Genomic DNA, 18305 nt, shown 5'->3' with positions numbered 1-18305 from the left:
ATTTTAATCAAGTTTTTGTAGTGGCATAAAAATAAATAAATATAAATTATATACATAACAATATTATGAAACAGGAAAAAATTTAGAAATGACAGAAATACTCTACTTACCCCAAAATAGTTTGCATTAACAGAAATATCTTTTTTTTAGTAAATAAGGTAAAAATTTATACATTTTTCATATCTTATTAAACAGCTTCATGTTTCTGTACAATGATTAATATTAATGCTTATTAGAACTTACCTAAAATAGAATACAAAAGTTCTTCAGAATCATTTTTTGAAGGATTTAAGTTAACAAGAAACTTTAATAAACTATTTTGGCTTTTATTAGTTAATCCACAAATCATAGATAAACAACTCTTCAGCTTTTCATTGGCTATAATCTCTTCAATACTTAAACAATTATATGCATATACAGATGCACAAAACTCCATTATTGTTAAGTGTGCAAATTGATAATAACATTCCAGATTTGTTTCAATCTTTTCTATAAATCCAAAAAGATTACTTTCAATTTTATCAAAATCAATGATAAAAGTTTGAATTTCTTCTTCTGAAAAAATTACTTTATTTTCAACAAACAATTCATATGCAATTTTACAAATATTTAAAATATATTTTTTATTGGAATCGCCTTCAATGATATTTTTGATCAATTTATTTGTTTTTATGATGTGATTTTGAAAAAAGTATAAAAAAATACTTGCATATAAATTTGTCATTGTTAAGAAAGAATTTTTATTTATTCCTTTTGAAACACTAATAATTTTACACATGGAACTTAAATAAAATGGAACCGACGCCATGGCTTTTGCAATTAGAGAACCGTTTAAAGTTTCTTTCACAACATCTTTTTTTTCATCACTAACATTTTTTTCTATATAATTATGTATTCCTTTTTGGTTAAATCCCATTATTTGAATGGTTAACTTATTTCGATGCTCTGTAGATATACTTTGGTATTGATCAATTGCATAAACTCTACCAGCAACTACATACTTGTATTTTTGAATTTCAGTTAAAGCATTAACGATTGGATAGTTACAACTTGAACTGCAATTTATCAGTTCATTTAAAAATTTAAACTCGTCTAATCCATCAATTATAAACAGTGCAGGATGATTACTAGTTTTGAAACCATTTATAATATCTTTGTAGAAAACATTTAGTAATTCATTAATATTAGAAATATTTGGATATTGATTAAGCCTTCTGCATTCCAAATAAAACACAAGTTCAACACTTTTCCAAATTAAATCGTTTGACCAATCAAGCAAACATTTTTGAAGCAACCATGTTTTTCCAATACCAGCTACTCCAGATATTAATATTACAGACTTTTCTTTCATAAAAACTTCATTATATGAAATAGGTGAATATTTCATTTGCTTTTTAAGAAACTTTTGTCGTTCAAAACTAAAAACAACATCCATTTGAGTATTAACTGCATCAACAATACATAGATCAACAAAGTTATCCATTAGATCAATATTTGCAGGTGCTTTTAATGGTGGTTGAATTTTATTTACTTTTCCAAAATTGATAATATTTTTTCAGTGCTTTGCTGATCTCTAATGTATCTAAATATAAATAATTTATAATTATCATCATCTTAAATATTTTAGTATGCACAGGTATCATAGTTTTGTATTCAGAAACTATATATTACAAATTTTACATTTTATTTCTAAAATTTGAATTTACGATTAATTTGAATTCTCAACCAAGTATTTATTTAGATTTTCATTTTGTTATTTTGAGTAAAAAGTTTCTCATTACATTTTGCGATTGGTTCTGTTTAAGCTAGAAGCTTAAACAGAACCAATCTTGTTCTGTTTAAGCTTCTTGCTTAAACAGAACATGATTGGTTTAACAGTAAAGCTTGTTTTAATGAAAATGATAACTTCTTCCCATGATGGCATACTAACAAGTTGGGTGTGTTGCAATATTGATAAGTTGGGAAAACCTTCTTTTTTTTATAAGAAAAACTTATATTTAAGTAAAGTAAAAAAGAAAGCAATGCTCTAAAAGTTTTTTTTTTGGTAAAAAAAAACACATAAAATGCAATATATCCTATGCACATGCGCGAAACTATACAATGCTGCTGTGTAGCATGAAATGGTAAATTAGGATGGTTCCAGATAATTTTAGCTTTCCTGAGGGAAGACTTTAAGGTTAAATGAAACCATCAAGTTACCCTTGATCCTAATCAGCCCCATCCTCCCCTATGCCATCATAGGAGCAGTGGTTGCCTATGAAGGCATACTTGTGCTATTTTTTTTAAACAGGAATAACTTATAAAAAAACAAAACTGATAAAAAATTTGAGGGTTATTATAGTTCAAAAACATGAAAACTTGGTCTTTAAAATTTAATCTTATATACTGACGTTTATTTTGAGAAATGCGTTGTGAAATTAGTGACATAACATTTTTTCTTTTGTTGTTATCCTTATATTTGACAAAAAATATTTGATACTCCAACATTTTGATGTTTTTGAATTTTAAATATAATAGTAATTAATTAATTTTTATTGAAGTGTTTTTATTTTATTACATGGACTTTTATGCAATTCAAAGTAAAAGTTCTAGTCAAGCGAAGTTTTTTGTCGAATGGACCCTAAAAAACTATACGAGTTAGCGAATGGTTCGATTTAACCAGGGGACAATTAAGCATATAATATGATAAAGTTCAAATGGAATTAAAAATAAAAATATGCTAGATTTAGAAGAAATAAATCATTTTTGCTTTAAACTTATACCGCATAAATTAAATTTAAAGTATGTCACACATAAATTATGTGTGACGTACTTTATAACTAATATAACTTCATTATTTAACAATATGCAAACTCTACTGTTTAAACATATTTTGACTTCAGCAAAAAAATTTTCTTCAAATATTTTTTTTATAAAATCAATTTTTAATTTTCTCCCTAGCAAGTAGTTCGCGATTTTTTACTATTGTAACAAAACTAGTGAGCGCTTTTTGTTGCTCCCGCTTTATCACAAGGCATATATATATATATATATATATATATATATATATATATATATATATATATATATATATATATATATATATATATATATATATATATATATATATATATATATATATATATATATATATACGTATATTAGCCCTCGGAATTAGAGTCGGCATTTGGCAATGCCGACCTAACTGCTGACCTAGAAGTGTTTGTGGTCGGCAATTTTTTGCCGACCTCGTTTGTATGTTTTATGGTAAGACCTTTGTATTGAATTTTATTTGCCGACCGCTAAAAGAATGAGTTCAGCAAGTAGTTGCCAACCTCATTTTACCTAATTCCGAGGGTTAATATATATATATAAATGTTACTGTTACCCGCAGTACCAGGAACTAGCTAAATGCTAATGTTTATAATATAATTTAATATTGCAACTCTGAGTTTCATGTGTTACAACAATCATCAGGCAAGTAGTAAAAGTTTAATTTTGCTACGATTTGTTTAGTGGACGTCACGGTTTATATTTGTATTTTGGATTGTTACGGGACGGAAATTGATTAGTAGTTAGGTTAATAATATTATTAATTTGTTTTTAGATGGCTAATAGTTATGAAATAGTTATATGTTTAATGTTGTTTAAAATATTTTTTATGCAATAATGTGTATTAATTGATATATGAAGTAGATTAATGTATTTATTTTTAGTTGTTAGTCAGGTTTGTAGCGAGCTTTGTAATTTATTAATAAGAATTTATTTTCATGGTGGTACTTTTGATATTATTTCGGTTCTTTTATTTAACAGTTCTTCAGGTTTTGGATATGATATAATAGTAAATTTCTCATACAGACATAGTGGGCATCTTTTGGAAATATTTGAGTAGGGGGGTACAGACTTGAGAAAAGACCATGTTAGCATAGGGGTTTCATTAAAATTGTTTTTTAAATCCCAGACTTAGTTTGATAGAGCGGTAGACTTTTTGTATTTAATATTATTGAATGATGATTTGTGGTTGTTATATCTGGTTTTCCACTCACCTTCCGTGAATCCGATATAGACTTTGTTGGGTTGGTTTTTTGCTGCGATGATGCATTTATATATAATATTTGTGGATTTGCACTTACCATTCAGGGGGCATTCTGCTTTGTTTTGACAATTGCATTTTGGATCATTATTTTCAATTCTTGGGAAGATAATTTTTTTGTTGTGGTTTTTTATTTTTTCTATATTTTCAGTGCAACTGTAGCTTACCCTTACAGTGTTCCTGTTTAAAATTTTGTGAAGTTTGTGTGTCTTAGAGAAGTTTTTTTCTAGTAAATACAAGAACATTTTTGCAACATTTGTGGAGATGTTTTTGTTAAATGAGAGAAGGGGGAGGGGTTGAACCATATGATATTGCGTTTACGATTTTATTGGGGTGTTTTTTGTTTGATCTGATATTTAAGGGAGTAGTTTTTGTATCCGCTAATTTTTAGCACTTGTTCATATTCATTTTTAGATTGATTAAATATAACTTTGCTGGAGTTCAGAGTTGCAATATTAAATTATATTATAAACATTAGCATTTAGCTAATTCCTGGTACTACGGGTAACATATATACAATATAGCTCTAGTTTATCTATTGAGCACTCTTTTAAGTATACAATATTATACATGATAATATAAAGATATTTTCTTTATTCATATATATACACTTACATATATATATATATATATATATATATATATATATATATATATATATATATATATTTATATATATATATACATTACTAAAAAATAAAAATATGAAAATATTATTATTTAAACCATACCTAATCTCAATTCAACAATGGTATCTTCTTTCAAGTTGTGAAACTTGAAAGAAGATACCATTTTCAAACTGTGAACTTCTATAAAGTTCTTATCTATAGAAAATCCTCTTTCGGGTGAACTGTTGCCATGACTAAGAGATAAAACACACTTAACAAGTACAAGCAGCTGAGGGAATTTTAAATTGCCTGCTTCACCACATATAGTGCCCACTTGACTCCAATAATTATCTATTCGCTTATATTTGAATTGTTTGCTTTATATTTGGATTGTTTGTTTTATTTAAGTAACAAATACTAAAAGCATAAGACCAATATGATGTTTGCTGTTGAGCAACAGATGTAGTAGTTGTGAATTTATATAAAAGTGTTCTGGGATTACCTCATTCTGATAAGACAACCATTGATCTCTAACTTTATCACACAGAGATTCAGACTCTTCAAGCTCTTTGAAATTTTACTCCACAAATTAGCAATATTGTTTTTCCAAGTTATATTTTCATCAATAAAGACACATAAAAACCTTGTCACTAAAATTCTTTTAATAATTATATTATCCATATATAGAAAAGACATGTTACTAGGCAGTAGATGTTTTTTACCGCAAGAATAAAAAAAAGAATCTATTTAATTTTATCCATATTTAATAACAATTTATTAAATTTAAATCATTCAGAAATTTTGACTAGTTCAATCTTCATGTTGTGAAAAAGTGTCATGATGTTTTATGAGAAAGAAATAATTTAGAATCATCAGCAAACATATTTTTCATTAGGTTAGATAGACTATTAATATATATTAAAATTGGTGAGATCCGAAAGCACCAGTGAACTGAGCCAACTGAGTCAATCACATGCAAGCTCCATGCTCTTATGAATTCATTAGGTGGAAGCATCCACCTAATGATGTGGATTAATACCAACATTCATTTTGAGAGCCCATATTTTAACAATGGGAGATGCCTGTACTCTCATTGAAGTCCTATGACAGAGATTTGTCAACTGATGGCATTTTTGAAATGGAACCTGAAAAAGTGAGAGAGCATTAGCATTTGTAAATGAAAAAATCATTTACTAACAATCCATTGAAACATTCTGAGCATAATTGAAACACAGTAAAAACATATCTTTTAAGCCTCTTGCATTATTATCTGCTTAACTATTATCTATTTGTTTCTTAATTATGTCAAATTGCTTTACTAAAAGTTTTAAAAATAGGTGACTTTGTGGTGTTTGATAAATATCAACCTTATTCAATTTTTTTTTCTTTTCCAAAAAATATATTTAAAAATGTTATTATTTAAATATATTTTTTGATACATTTTTTTATGCTAATTTAAAATTAATTTGTTTGCCAATATAAATTTAATATTTTTGCCTAAAATTGCAAATTGCTCTCTAAAGAGTAGTGCTATAGCCTCACCAGCATTAAAAGATCCAATAAAAAATCCCCTTAACTATCAGAATCTCTGTCACCAAAAATTAAACCTGCATTAATTGGAGATAAAGGATTAATGGGCTCATTTACTTGTCTACTTGTCCTTAATATTGAAGCTAGCAAAAGAAAATTAAGGTTTCCTCAGCAATGTTTGCTGGTGCTTCTGCTACAGTATTTCAAATAAAGTGCACAGATTTTCAGTTCTTGTCGTTTCATTGCAGTTTTGGCTTGCAAAACTTGCATGCCTATTGACTTTAAACCACAATCGAGTGTACTAGATAAAAAGTCTTTGTTCAAAAATGTATGCTCTTCCTTTGCATTTCCAATTAAAAAATGACACTTGAGATGAAATTTGTTTTTGTGAACTTTCTTACATGTATAGCCATCCACAACAAATTTTTTTTCTTAATATTACTCAAAATTTTATTAACACATCAACTTAAATTCAAATGCAAAAAAAAGCTACCTTAATTTCTTATGAACCAAGAATTTTTTCTTTTACTTTCATTATCATTAAAACCAAGGCCACTAAACATGTTTTCCTACAATTTTTAACAAATTAAACTAAAATTTTTTATTATGATATTCATTAGCTAGATTTTTTCACTTATTCAAACCCTGTTAGAGTTACCGTAAAAAATATAAGTGTTAACTTCGTATAAACAAAAATGTTAAAAAAAAAGCCAGAACTTTGGAAAATTCACATTTTGCAAATTAAAAATTTGAAAGTCCTCAAACTAAGCATCTTTATTTAAAACTTTAAATATGTCTGCACACAATTTTAACAACAAAAACTCAGTTTTTAATTAAACTTTAGAATAAACAAAACTTTTTGATGTTTAGTGAAAGACAATTTAAACAAATCAATCTAGAACTGTTTCTTATGATGCATTTAGTATTTTTGGAATTGTTACTGGACTTGCATTTTTGTCATTATTCCTTTCTTCTAATTTTGTAAACACTTTTACTTTATTACTTTTTTTTCTTTTCAAAATTAATTTAAAAAAAAAATTTCGATGAGTTTTTTTTTCGAAATAATTATATTTGGGAATTATTTTTTTGAAACAGGTATGCTTTCCCAAGCTGAATCCTTTGTTTAATTACAACTTTCATGTTGTAAAAAGTCTCCAGTTGTAAAAATAAACTGAAGCGCTTAATGTAATACAAATATTTTTTTTCATAACCACTGCAGACAAAATGTAAATACAAAATGTAAGCTTATTATGTTTATTTAATTGTTAAAAAAACTCTGCAGTGAGCAAACACATGTTATTAAAAACAAATACTTTTTAACACAAAATACAATGCAGGTATGTTATAATTTTGCTATAAAAAAAAGTTGAATGAAAACTGTTTTTACAACACTATAATACAATTTATACTTACAACAAAAAACCACCAAAATAAATAAAACCAGTCACTTTTTTTACCTAACATTTAAAGCTTTACCTTTACTTTTGAGGCAAACAAAAGATTATTAAAACCTGATTACAACAAATCATTTTGGAATATACTTAATGTAAAATAATTTAAAAAAACAAAATTACCTTTGTTTGCAGAAAATCTTGAAGTTATTTCTGGCGAACCTGGAGCTTCTAAATGATTCAATTTGAAAGTTTCAAAAAAAATTTTTTTGTGAGCACAAAAGAACACAAAACTTACAAAAGAATAAAAGTAAAAAACAATGTTCTAAACAATCTTCTATTACAAACAAAAACAATCTTCTTTTACAAGCAATAACAATCTTCTACTACAAACAATAACAATCTTCTATTACAAGCAATAACATTCTTCTATTACAAGCAATAACAATCTTCTATTTTCATTTAAAGAACATTAATTAGCAATAATTAATTAATATTGATAATATTAATAGCAATCTTCGTTTGAAAAGCATTAATTAAAATTTTATTAACAAACTGATTTCAAAAAAGCTACGCTATTTTTTTAACAATATCTTGTGGTTCTGCTAATAATGTAGTGAAACTTTTACAACAAATCAAAATTTTTTATTTGTTCTTTAGTAAGTAATATTAATGTTAGTTTACTCCAAACACTTAAATATATCATTTATAACTTTAATGTTTATAAGATTTGATAAGGTTTTTTAAGGTTATGCTTACTAATATTACATAAAAATAAATTAAGTGATGGCTTTGAATAAAATTGAAACCTACATAACCTAAATGCAAAGGAGGAAACTAAAAATTCTTGATAAAGACAAAAATGATAAAATCTGATTTTGTTTAATGCAACTTTTTTTCAAACGTAAGATACTGTCTCAAAGTAATCAACCTGATAAAAATCAAATTAATACCAACATTCAGCATTTGGTAGTGACACCAATCCTGATTTCAACCTAACATTGAGAGTTGAATGTAATTACCTACAATACAATATTTACAAATATAGATATGACTATAGCAGATCTAAATTTAGAAAAATGTCAATTCAGAAACTTTCTTGCAATTATTTTTAAATTTTACCTAATACAACCAAGTAAAAGTAAAACTGATCTACCATTCACAATTGAACATCAGGTATTTTTTTAGAAACAAAAATTTCGGAAAGAATTGGATACTATACTGTAAAGAATTAAAAACTCGGTTTTGTGCAAGTAACAAATAAATTTCTGAAAGCACAGACATCAAAGAATAGAGCAAAATGAAAACAGAAAATATCTAAAAACAATCATGTTTTTAGATATTTTCTGTTTTTATGTATCTTGTTTTTTCAAGAAAATAAAATTTTACCATTAAAGTTATCAACAAGTTCATGAAGAAAAAAGTGCTGGAGAGAGTAAATAAAATTTTAAAATTAATCGGTAAATGTTGTAGCTATTAGTCAAAAAATGCTGCTGCTAATTAAACAATACAATTGATTATGAAAAAATTTTGTCTAAATTTGACTCAATACTTATTTAAGAATACTTATCGTGTCTAAATTTGATTGAATAAATAAAATATATTGATGCGCTTATAATGCGTATAATTTGGCATATAAAGGGAGAGAAAATTCGATTACTTTTATACCAAAAACAACATAAATGTATATTATTGCAATGAAAATTAATATAAAGAAAACTATTTTAATAGAAATTACATCAGATGGAATGTTACTTGCTCAATTAAATACAATAATTATAAGATGTCACAGAAAAAGTTCATGAGTGACTGATATGCATTGCAAACTGCACACTTTCAACTGGTAAATGTATGTTTGAAGTATTTAAAGAGAAACTCAGTGAAAGGGAAAAATATTAAGAATTACTTAAAAAAACACTTTTCAACACAAAATTTTGTTTTAGAAAAAAAACTGCTGAATGATTAAAATTATCCATTAACTTTTATTAGATTTGAATAATTATGCAAATGGTGATTTTACCATATATGCATTTTTAAAACTACCACAAAAAAATAAATTACCGCAAAACAAGTTTATTTTACTAATTAAGAAAAACAAATTTTATAAATGTATATGTTGTGAAATGTCTATTTTGTTTCAATTTTTTTTTTTAATAATATTAAATAATTAAATTTACTTTTTTTATTATAATTTAACATAAATTAATTTCTTTTCTCGACATTTGTATAAATGAATTAAAATGTGTTTTTTTTTTTTGATTATAATTTAAAATTTGAAAAAAAATTTTACTTTTAAAAAGTTATTAGCAATCAAAAAGTATTACTTTTAATGGTTTGTTGTTGTTGTTACAAGAGTGATTATTGTAGTAGTAGTTGCAGTAAATTTCTGAATTAAAGATTTGTGAATGTTTTTATGTTATGTAACAGTCGCTTTGTGTTTAATCTTGAGCTATTAAAAATGTTAGTTTGTTATACTTTTCAAAGCTTCCATTTGTTTTGAGACAAAGATTTAAGTTTTCAACTATCATTTATTAAAAAATATGTACTATTGCAGTTTCACTTACCTTAAGACAAAAAAGAAAAACATACGCTTTATAAATATTTTTGATGCAAGTTATAACTTTGATGCAAGTTATAACAAGGAACATAATTTTTTGTAAAAAAAGGAAAAAAGGGAAGAAAACTGAGAGAGAAAAAAAAATTTTTTCCTAATTAATAATACTATACTATATATATATAATAAACTAATACCTTAATAATAATAACTTTTTAATCAAAATTCTTTCTTAATCATAAGAAAACTTCTGTTTTCACTTTTTTTGATATTGCACAATCTGTTATTTATATAATGCTAATGTAACTATAATAAAATATTATTTTTCTAAACTATTAGGTCTAGGAATTAATTTATGCGCTTTTTAATTGACAATTGAAGGTTTATTTCAAAAACTAAATGGATGAATACATTAATGAAAAAAGTGTCCATCGCTAGTCACTACTTTTGCCCATCTTTTCGGCAATTTACAAATTCCGTGTCGAAAAAATGCTTCATCCTTAGAAGTGATCCAATCAGAGACCCATTTTTTGATATTTTCTGAAGAAGTGAAGCGCTGTCCAATCAAATCGTTATTCATGCAATCGAACAAGTAGTAGTCAGAAGGAGCAATGTTCGGAGAATACGGCGGGTGGGGTAACACTTCCCATCCGACATTTTCCAAATAGTCTTTGACAGGTTTTGCGACATGGTTTTGCGTTATCATGCTGAAAAATGAGTTTATCATGTCTGTTACCCCAATCTGGTCGTTTTATGATCAGAGCTTGCTTCAAATGCATTAATTGTCGTCGATAACGTTCTCCATTAATAGTTTCACCAGGTGTCAGAAGCTCATGGTACACCACAGCTTTCATATCCCACCATATACACAGCATAACCTTTGCACAGTGAATATTCCGTTTGGGTTGTGATGGACCTGGTTCACCTGGCTTTACCCAGGCCTTTTTTCATTTAGGATTCTCGTAATAAATCCATTTCTCATCACCAGTAACAATTCGATGCAAAAATCCCTTTCTTTTCTGTCTTTCAAGCAGCAATTCACAAATGGTCTTTCTTCTTTCCACATCTCTGTCTTTCAATTCATGTGGAACCCAATGAGACATTTTTTGAATCATACCCATGGCTTTGAAGCGTCTGGAAACTGTTGATTGTTCAACTCCTAACGATTTTGCAAGGTCCTCCTGGGTTTGACAAGAATCCTGATTGAGCAATGCTGCCAATTCTGCATCTTCAAATTTTTTCGGCTGTCCTGGTCGCTCTTGGTCTTCCAAACAAAAATCACCATTTTTAAACCGTGAAAACCACTTCTGACATGTTCGCTTAGCTAGAGCATGGTCACCATAAACTTCAACCAAAATACGATGACTTTCGGTAGCACTTTTCTTCATGTTAAAGTAATGAAGAAGAATCCCCCGCAAAAACACTTTATCAGGAACAAAAATCGACATTATCATTTAAATTAAAAATGTGTTGTTTACACTTAAATCAAATGATTTATACTGAAAATGATGCGCAATAACAGTGATCTTCGCACGCATGCGTGGCTAAACGAAACGCTGAGACAATAAGCTAGTTTCATAATCCCTTGTCAAACCGCACGAATTAATTCCTAGAACAAATATTATTTTTTGCAAAATAAAACTTATAAATATAAACGAAATCATTGCATATGGTATATTGCTTGAAGTGTCATTGCAAGAGCTATATTGCTTCAAGCAAAAAAATTAATAAAAGTTATATCTATAAAAGAAATTGTTTTTTTTTTTTTTAATTATAAAAAATAAACTCTTTATAAGATGTCATTTAAAGTTTGTAATAATGTTTTTTCATCTTTTATGATTAACTGAAAAAACATGTTATAAAACCATTAAAACAAAGAAACAAACAAAATTGAAAATACCAAAAATGGTACAAAAACAAAAAAAAAATTAAAATGTACTATTTTTTTGTCATTAATTTTTTGTTTTGTTTTTTATTCATTTTTTAAATTGGTTAATTATTTTTGTTATTGTTTTTTATGAGAAATTGCCTGAATAAATATTCTTGCTATTGCAAGATGATAAATAAAAATTTTTTTATTAAGTATTCAAAAGATGAAATGGGTAAAAAATGAAAAAGAAATAAATTGTGTCAATCACTCATGAACAATTTGGTGACACATTCTGTCTACAATGTTCAGTGTCTTCTGCATATCACTAATGAAGTTGAATATTTTAAAAGTAGTTTGGACTAGATTTCTTGCTTCTAGTTAGAATTTTTGCAATTAGTTGCTATTGTAGAGGAAGATTATTGACAAAAATTGCATTTAAAAAAAATTTTGTTTTATGGCAAAAAAAGTTGTGAATTAAATTTTTTTAGTATGTAAAAAAAACTATACTAAATGACTTATTACTTTGTGACATCTAAAGAAAAAATTATTAAAAATTCACAATCAACATCTGAAAAGACCAAAAAAACCCTCTCATGAACTACATATTATATAAAGCTATATAAATAAATATGGAGATCTTGTAAAACCTTTTAATTTTGTCTTAGAACAAATTTTTGTAATTTTAATAGCCAGCAAGTCTGAAAACCAATTAGTGGTTTCAATTTGCCAATAAATATTTCTTTTAATATGTTCAATTGTTAACTTTATCATATATATCATATTTATATCATGCAGGAAAATAATAAAGATGAAACATATTAAAAATCTTTAAATACATTTGCATTGTTTAACTTCTTTATCAAATCTATTTAGAGAATTTAAATCTAAAGAAGTTATAACCCATATTTAAAGTTTATGTGATTCCATATTTTTGTTCACCAGCCAATGAGAGCCCCATGCTGTAGCAGAAACGAGATCCTTTTCACGCTCAAATGCCCTCTCTTTAGTGATCAGAGAGTGTTGGCTTCTTATCAAGACAAGAATAAATGGTAGTATCATCAGCGAACGATGCCACCTTAGGTGTGAGAATTTCTGGGAGATCATTAATCTAAATTGAAGAGTATAAGGTCAAGAATAGAACCTTGAGGAATCCCTAAATTTACAAGATATAAAGAGGAGTACTGTCCATCAAGGACAACTTTTATGCTATGATTGGTAAAAAAGGATTTATTATTCTTAAAGATATTACCTGATACACCGTAAAAAGAAAGCTTATGTCTGCCAAACTTTATCAAATGCTTGGGAACTGTTGCAAGTCGTCCTTAACCACTCCATATCTATCTGATGCACGATAAAACCTATCGGTTATTGAGAGATTAAGTGTTTGTTAATTAAAGACTCAAAAACTATTCTAATGATAGGAAGAAGACTAATGGGACAGTAGTAAGACAAGTCAGATCGTTCTCCAAAATTTTTGAAAGTAAGGATAACAGATGCCATTTTCCAGCAGGCTAGAAAACAAGACTGATAAGCACTTAACTGGCTTGTGGTCCAGACAACATACTTGTTATAAACTCTGCAAGACTATAACAGGTATGTTGTATGGACCACAAGGTGCAGAAGAGTCTAAGCACGAAATCAATTAAGATACAGAAGCTGGAGTGATACGAATGTTAAGCAATTGATCGGCCTGTTTATTGGCTATATCAGGTAGAACCCGACTAGTGGAATCAAAAGATGATATTGATGAGAAGTTTTTAGCAAACAATTCAGCTTTATCTTTAGGTGAGATGACAATATCTAAACCATTCAAGAGCGGTGAAATAACAGATTCACCCTTATTATAAATACAGTTAAAGATTCACCAGAAAAAACTAATTTTTAAGATAAAATACGAAATTTTGTGACCTGAGAATAGCGGGCTTTGGCGCTAGACAAAAGATAGACATTAAAGTAATGGTTACAATTGGAAATTGCAGCAGCACAAAGAGAGGAAAAGTACGGAGAAGAGTGGGGCTTAACTTGGAATCGTCAAGAGGAAAGAAAAGATTCCATGCCAGCCTGAATCCAAGAAGTAATGTAAGAAGCAGGAAGACAACAGATTTCTACCAAGGAGCTATGTAAGAATTTGTCAGCAGGAAGACGACAGATTTCTACCCAAGGGCTATGACAAAGAAAATCACAAAAGAGTTCCAGTTAGCTTTAAAGTAGTTGTATGAGGTACGATGATAGGTTATATCAAAACATGATCAGAAGCATCTAAGGGTGAATGTGAAGAAACTAAGCATTGACTAGGATCAGAAACAAGACGTAAGTCAAGTAGAAAAGGTAAATCATTCGGATTGTCTGGAAAGTAAGTTGGAAAGTTGACTATTTGTATTAGAGATTGAGAAAGGCAAAAGTTGTGGGCCTACACACCTGCAGAGTCACTGACACTAGAGTCAAGTCATTCAGTGTGAAGCATTAAATTCACCAACAACAACAATATTGGCTGAAGGAAAAAGGGTTTGGTCAGTTTGATCAAAAATAACATTGCAGTTTTAAGATGAAGGAGAGCAATAGAGAACAAAGAAAAAGGCAATAGAGTGAAGTGATGGTAAGTTAAAGTACGTAAAAGAATAGTCTGTGGATTCAAACCTAGTTTTCCAACAAATGGGTGAGTTTTTACGAATGCTGATGCTCAGGCCAAGTATGTGACTATTGGAGTCATTACAAATTAAAGGAAGATAACCATCAATAAGATCACACAATAAGAGAGCTGAACTCAAATTAGTTTTTCAAAGAGCAAATAGGTCTGATGACCTTTGCAAGAGATAAGTCTTAACAAAAGAAAAGTTCCTTCAAAAAATAAGGAATATTAGTGAATGATAGATTTAGAGAAGGTGATGATGATGGTTTTTTATGTTTTACAGTTTTAGATTCATTTTTAAATATGTTAAAAAACTTGACTCAAAGTAAAGATGTACTATCAGTACACAATTTAATAGTCCAAGCAACTATCTCATTACTATTAATAAACCCTAAGCTGTAACAAAGGGCTCCAAATGCAGCCTCGATAATGCACATAAAACCCATGCATTGAGTCAACAAGATCCAGCATTTGACATCCTAAACAGGAAAAAATGTATTATAAAAACATCTACACTGGCCTAATAGATGAAGTAGGGGTGCGAGGCTGGTCTACAGATAGAATCTGTTTACCCTTTAGTCTTCTTTCTATTATTAGTTTCTTTATATAAAGGTTATTAAATTTCTTTTTAATCCCAGTATATAAGTCCTCCTTAAAGCTCTCCACTCTTCTTCTTTTTCTATAACTTAAGGGTACAGCATTGTTCTATATTTGCTCCTGTATTGTTTTTTATCTACAGCTATTATTGCCCTACAGTTATTTACCAGCACAATGTTTTGCGTTGAAATTATTTTTTAAACGCAAAAATTGAATTAGTTAAATAAATGCTAAGTAACTAGATAATCCAGGCTAGGGCGGTCCACGATACAATGATAAAAAATAAGTGTTATCAGAATGCTGCTCCACAAGGTTCCCTTCATTCCATTTTGTAATAAGAATGTTCAGGACAAATTTCGGTTAATTTGGAACATATTTATAGGTAGCAACCAAAAGTACAATTTTTATTTTAAGTTCGTGACAGGGTTCTCACTACCTAAAAACTGATTAAAATTGTGTATAGCGTGTACAATTTTATTCATGTATTATTTTATTAATCTATTAGTCTTAAGTAAGTGGTGTATGAACTAAGACCAATAATTTTTAGGAATTAAGTACATAGTTGCTTTTTGTCAATTAGCGATTATTAGACCGTTGATGAATTTATAAACAGTATTAATATTTGTGTTAAATAATTTAAAGCCGTTTTAATGAATTACAGTACTTTACAAAATTTCTGTGATAATTTTTTTATATCATATATAGATAACAATGACGCGGCCGATGACCAGAAGTTCACCACAAGTTTGGCTGATTGGCAAGTGTGAAGAGGAAATTCTTGGTTCTGGATTGCTGACAAATGGTGCAGTCTTGAAAAATTTTATGTTCCACCACATTGAAAATGGACTAACGATTGCTAGAAGTTCAAAACTGGCTATGGATGCGACTTAAAAAATTTGGGCAAAGGCTAGGATTCCTACACAACGTATTGACACTGGAGTGCGGAAACTTTGCAAATTATACGATAAATACTGTTTGTTGAAGAAACATCGACTAACGCAGAAAGATGGTTGCCGGTTCAATGAGGAACAGTTTAAAGCTGATCTTGAAGAACTGTTTGATATCTCCTGCAAGGATGCCATGCAACTCATGACCAATGAAGAGGACAAGCAGTTCTTGCAAATGCAACGAGAAGATCTCTTAAGTGCCAGCATGGCTAGAATTGACCAGTCATTAGCCAACAAAGAATCCCAAAAAGAAGCAGAATTTCACTAGAAGCTGCTAGATTGGAGAAAGTTCTATCACAGCAGACTGCAGTCCCATCTACATCTCTTGTTCAACTTGATTCAGACATCTCCTCCTCGTCTTCTTCTGATTCTGATGATAATTTTGTCATCCCATCAACATCAACCAATTCTACACCAGCTTCAATAAAGTTAAAGAAATCCATCATCACAAATGAAGTGGCATCTGCACTTGACCGAGTCAACCTTCCTGATGGAGGTGCCATGTTTGTTGTTGGGGCAGTGGCACAAGCGCTAGGTGTGGAGTTAGATGATGTAGTTTTGTCTCGTAGTACCATTAAATGTGCTCGTATGGCCACACGGCAGGCAGTAGCAACTGCACAACAGGCATCATTCTCAGCCAACACGGATTATCCGTTACTACTTCATTGGGATGGAAAATTGCTTCCAGACATTACCGGCAACAGCAAAGAACTTGTAGATTGAATAGTCATTCTTGTTTCAAGGAAATAAAAGGAGCAACTGCTTGCTGTCCCAAAGATTGGACATGGCACAGGCGAAGAACAGTGTAATGCCTGCTTTCATACATTAGAAGACTGGCAACTCAAACCATTGATTCAAGGATTATTCTTCGATACAATGGCTTCCAACACAAGATTGAACATCGGTGCCTGCACTCTACTTGAAAGAGCTCTGGAAAAGGAACTTGTATGGATTGCTTGTCGCCATAACGTGTTTGAGGTCGTGCTTGCCAATGCATTCTCTGCTGTTCTTGGACCATCCAGTGGACCTGAAATAGGCCTGTTTAAACGATTTCAAACTATGTGGCCATTCATTAACAAGGATAATTTTAAGTCTGCAACTGACATCCTCTTTGAAGGTATGCCCATTGGTCTTCGTGCAGATATGATATCATTTTACAGGGACGCAATACATGCACAACTTCCCCGTGATGACTACAAGGAGCTACTACAGCTATGTTATGTTTTCCTTGGAGGCGAAGGCACATTTAGTTTTCGTGCACCCGGAGCAATGCATCATGCCGGATGGATAGCTAAAGCCATCTATTCTATCAAGATTTTTCTAGTTAAAGATCAGGTCAAACTTATTGCAAAAGAGATTCAAGTCCATTGCACTTTTTGTACCACTGGTCTATGTCCGCTATTGGCATAAAGCTCCTCTCGCATCAAGAGCTCCTTTCAATGATATGAATCTCCTAATTCTACTACACAAGTACCCAAATATCAAAGTCAGAGAGTCTGCTATCAAGGCATTTGGTCGGCACTTGTGGTATTTTTCTGAGACACTTGTTGCTCTTGCTCTCTTTGATCAATGCGTTGATGATGATACTAAAGCTTCTATCTTTCAACTTTTTTCTGCTACCAAATGCAAATGCACGCAAACGTCTGGACTTCAAAGATTTCGACTATTGTGCACCATTGCAGACATACATCACTAGTCGTTGTTTGAATATCTTCAATCTTCTAGCTATAAATGGAAAAGAAGAAGCAAGAACCTTCTTGTCAAAGCATCCGACCAACTGGGCTTCTGACACAACCTTCCAATCAATGCTGGCTAGTGTAAAAGTTCTAAAGGTTGTAAATGATTGTGCAGAAAGAGGGGTTGCACTCATTCAATCTTTTAATTCTTCCTTGACAAAGGATGAAACTCAAAAACAGTATCTGTAGCAACTAGTGTCCAGCCATCAGAAAGAGTTTCCTGTACCGACGAAAGTGGCTCTTATGTTTCACTAAGAACACTTCTAGACTTACAAAAACTATTGTTTAATATTGTTTCATGATTATGTTATCAAGCTAAAGCTTATTTTTAAAGTTTGTTTAGTCTTAAAAAACATTAAAGTATAATAGAA

The 18305-nt window shown here is 29.5% G+C and overlaps 1 protein-coding gene across 3 annotated transcripts in view; it reads right to left on the bottom strand.

The window, feature by feature from the left end:
* Positions 1-18305, bottom strand: part of LOC136076749 (NACHT, LRR and PYD domains-containing protein 13-like) — a 57023-nt gene that overhangs the window by 5493 nt on the left and 33225 nt on the right. For all 3 annotated transcript variants that reach the window (XM_065790162.1, XM_065790161.1, XM_065790163.1), the window contains 2 exons: positions 7785-7832; positions 244-1582 (listed from right to left, as the gene is read on the bottom strand). In XM_065790162.1, the coding sequence (XP_065646234.1) occupies positions 244-1483 (1240 nt within the window). In that variant the 5' untranslated portion in view covers positions 1484-1582; positions 7785-7832. The remainder of the gene's footprint in view (positions 1-243; positions 1583-7784; positions 7833-18305) is intronic.

This window comes from Hydra vulgaris, chromosome 02, assembly GCF_038396675.1.
Source record: "Hydra vulgaris chromosome 02, alternate assembly HydraT2T_AEP".
Lineage (NCBI taxonomy): Eukaryota > Metazoa > Cnidaria > Hydrozoa > Anthoathecata > Hydridae > Hydra > Hydra vulgaris.
The sequence above is the reverse complement of the archived record's forward strand: the minus strand, read 5'-3'. Positions and strand labels throughout refer to the sequence as shown.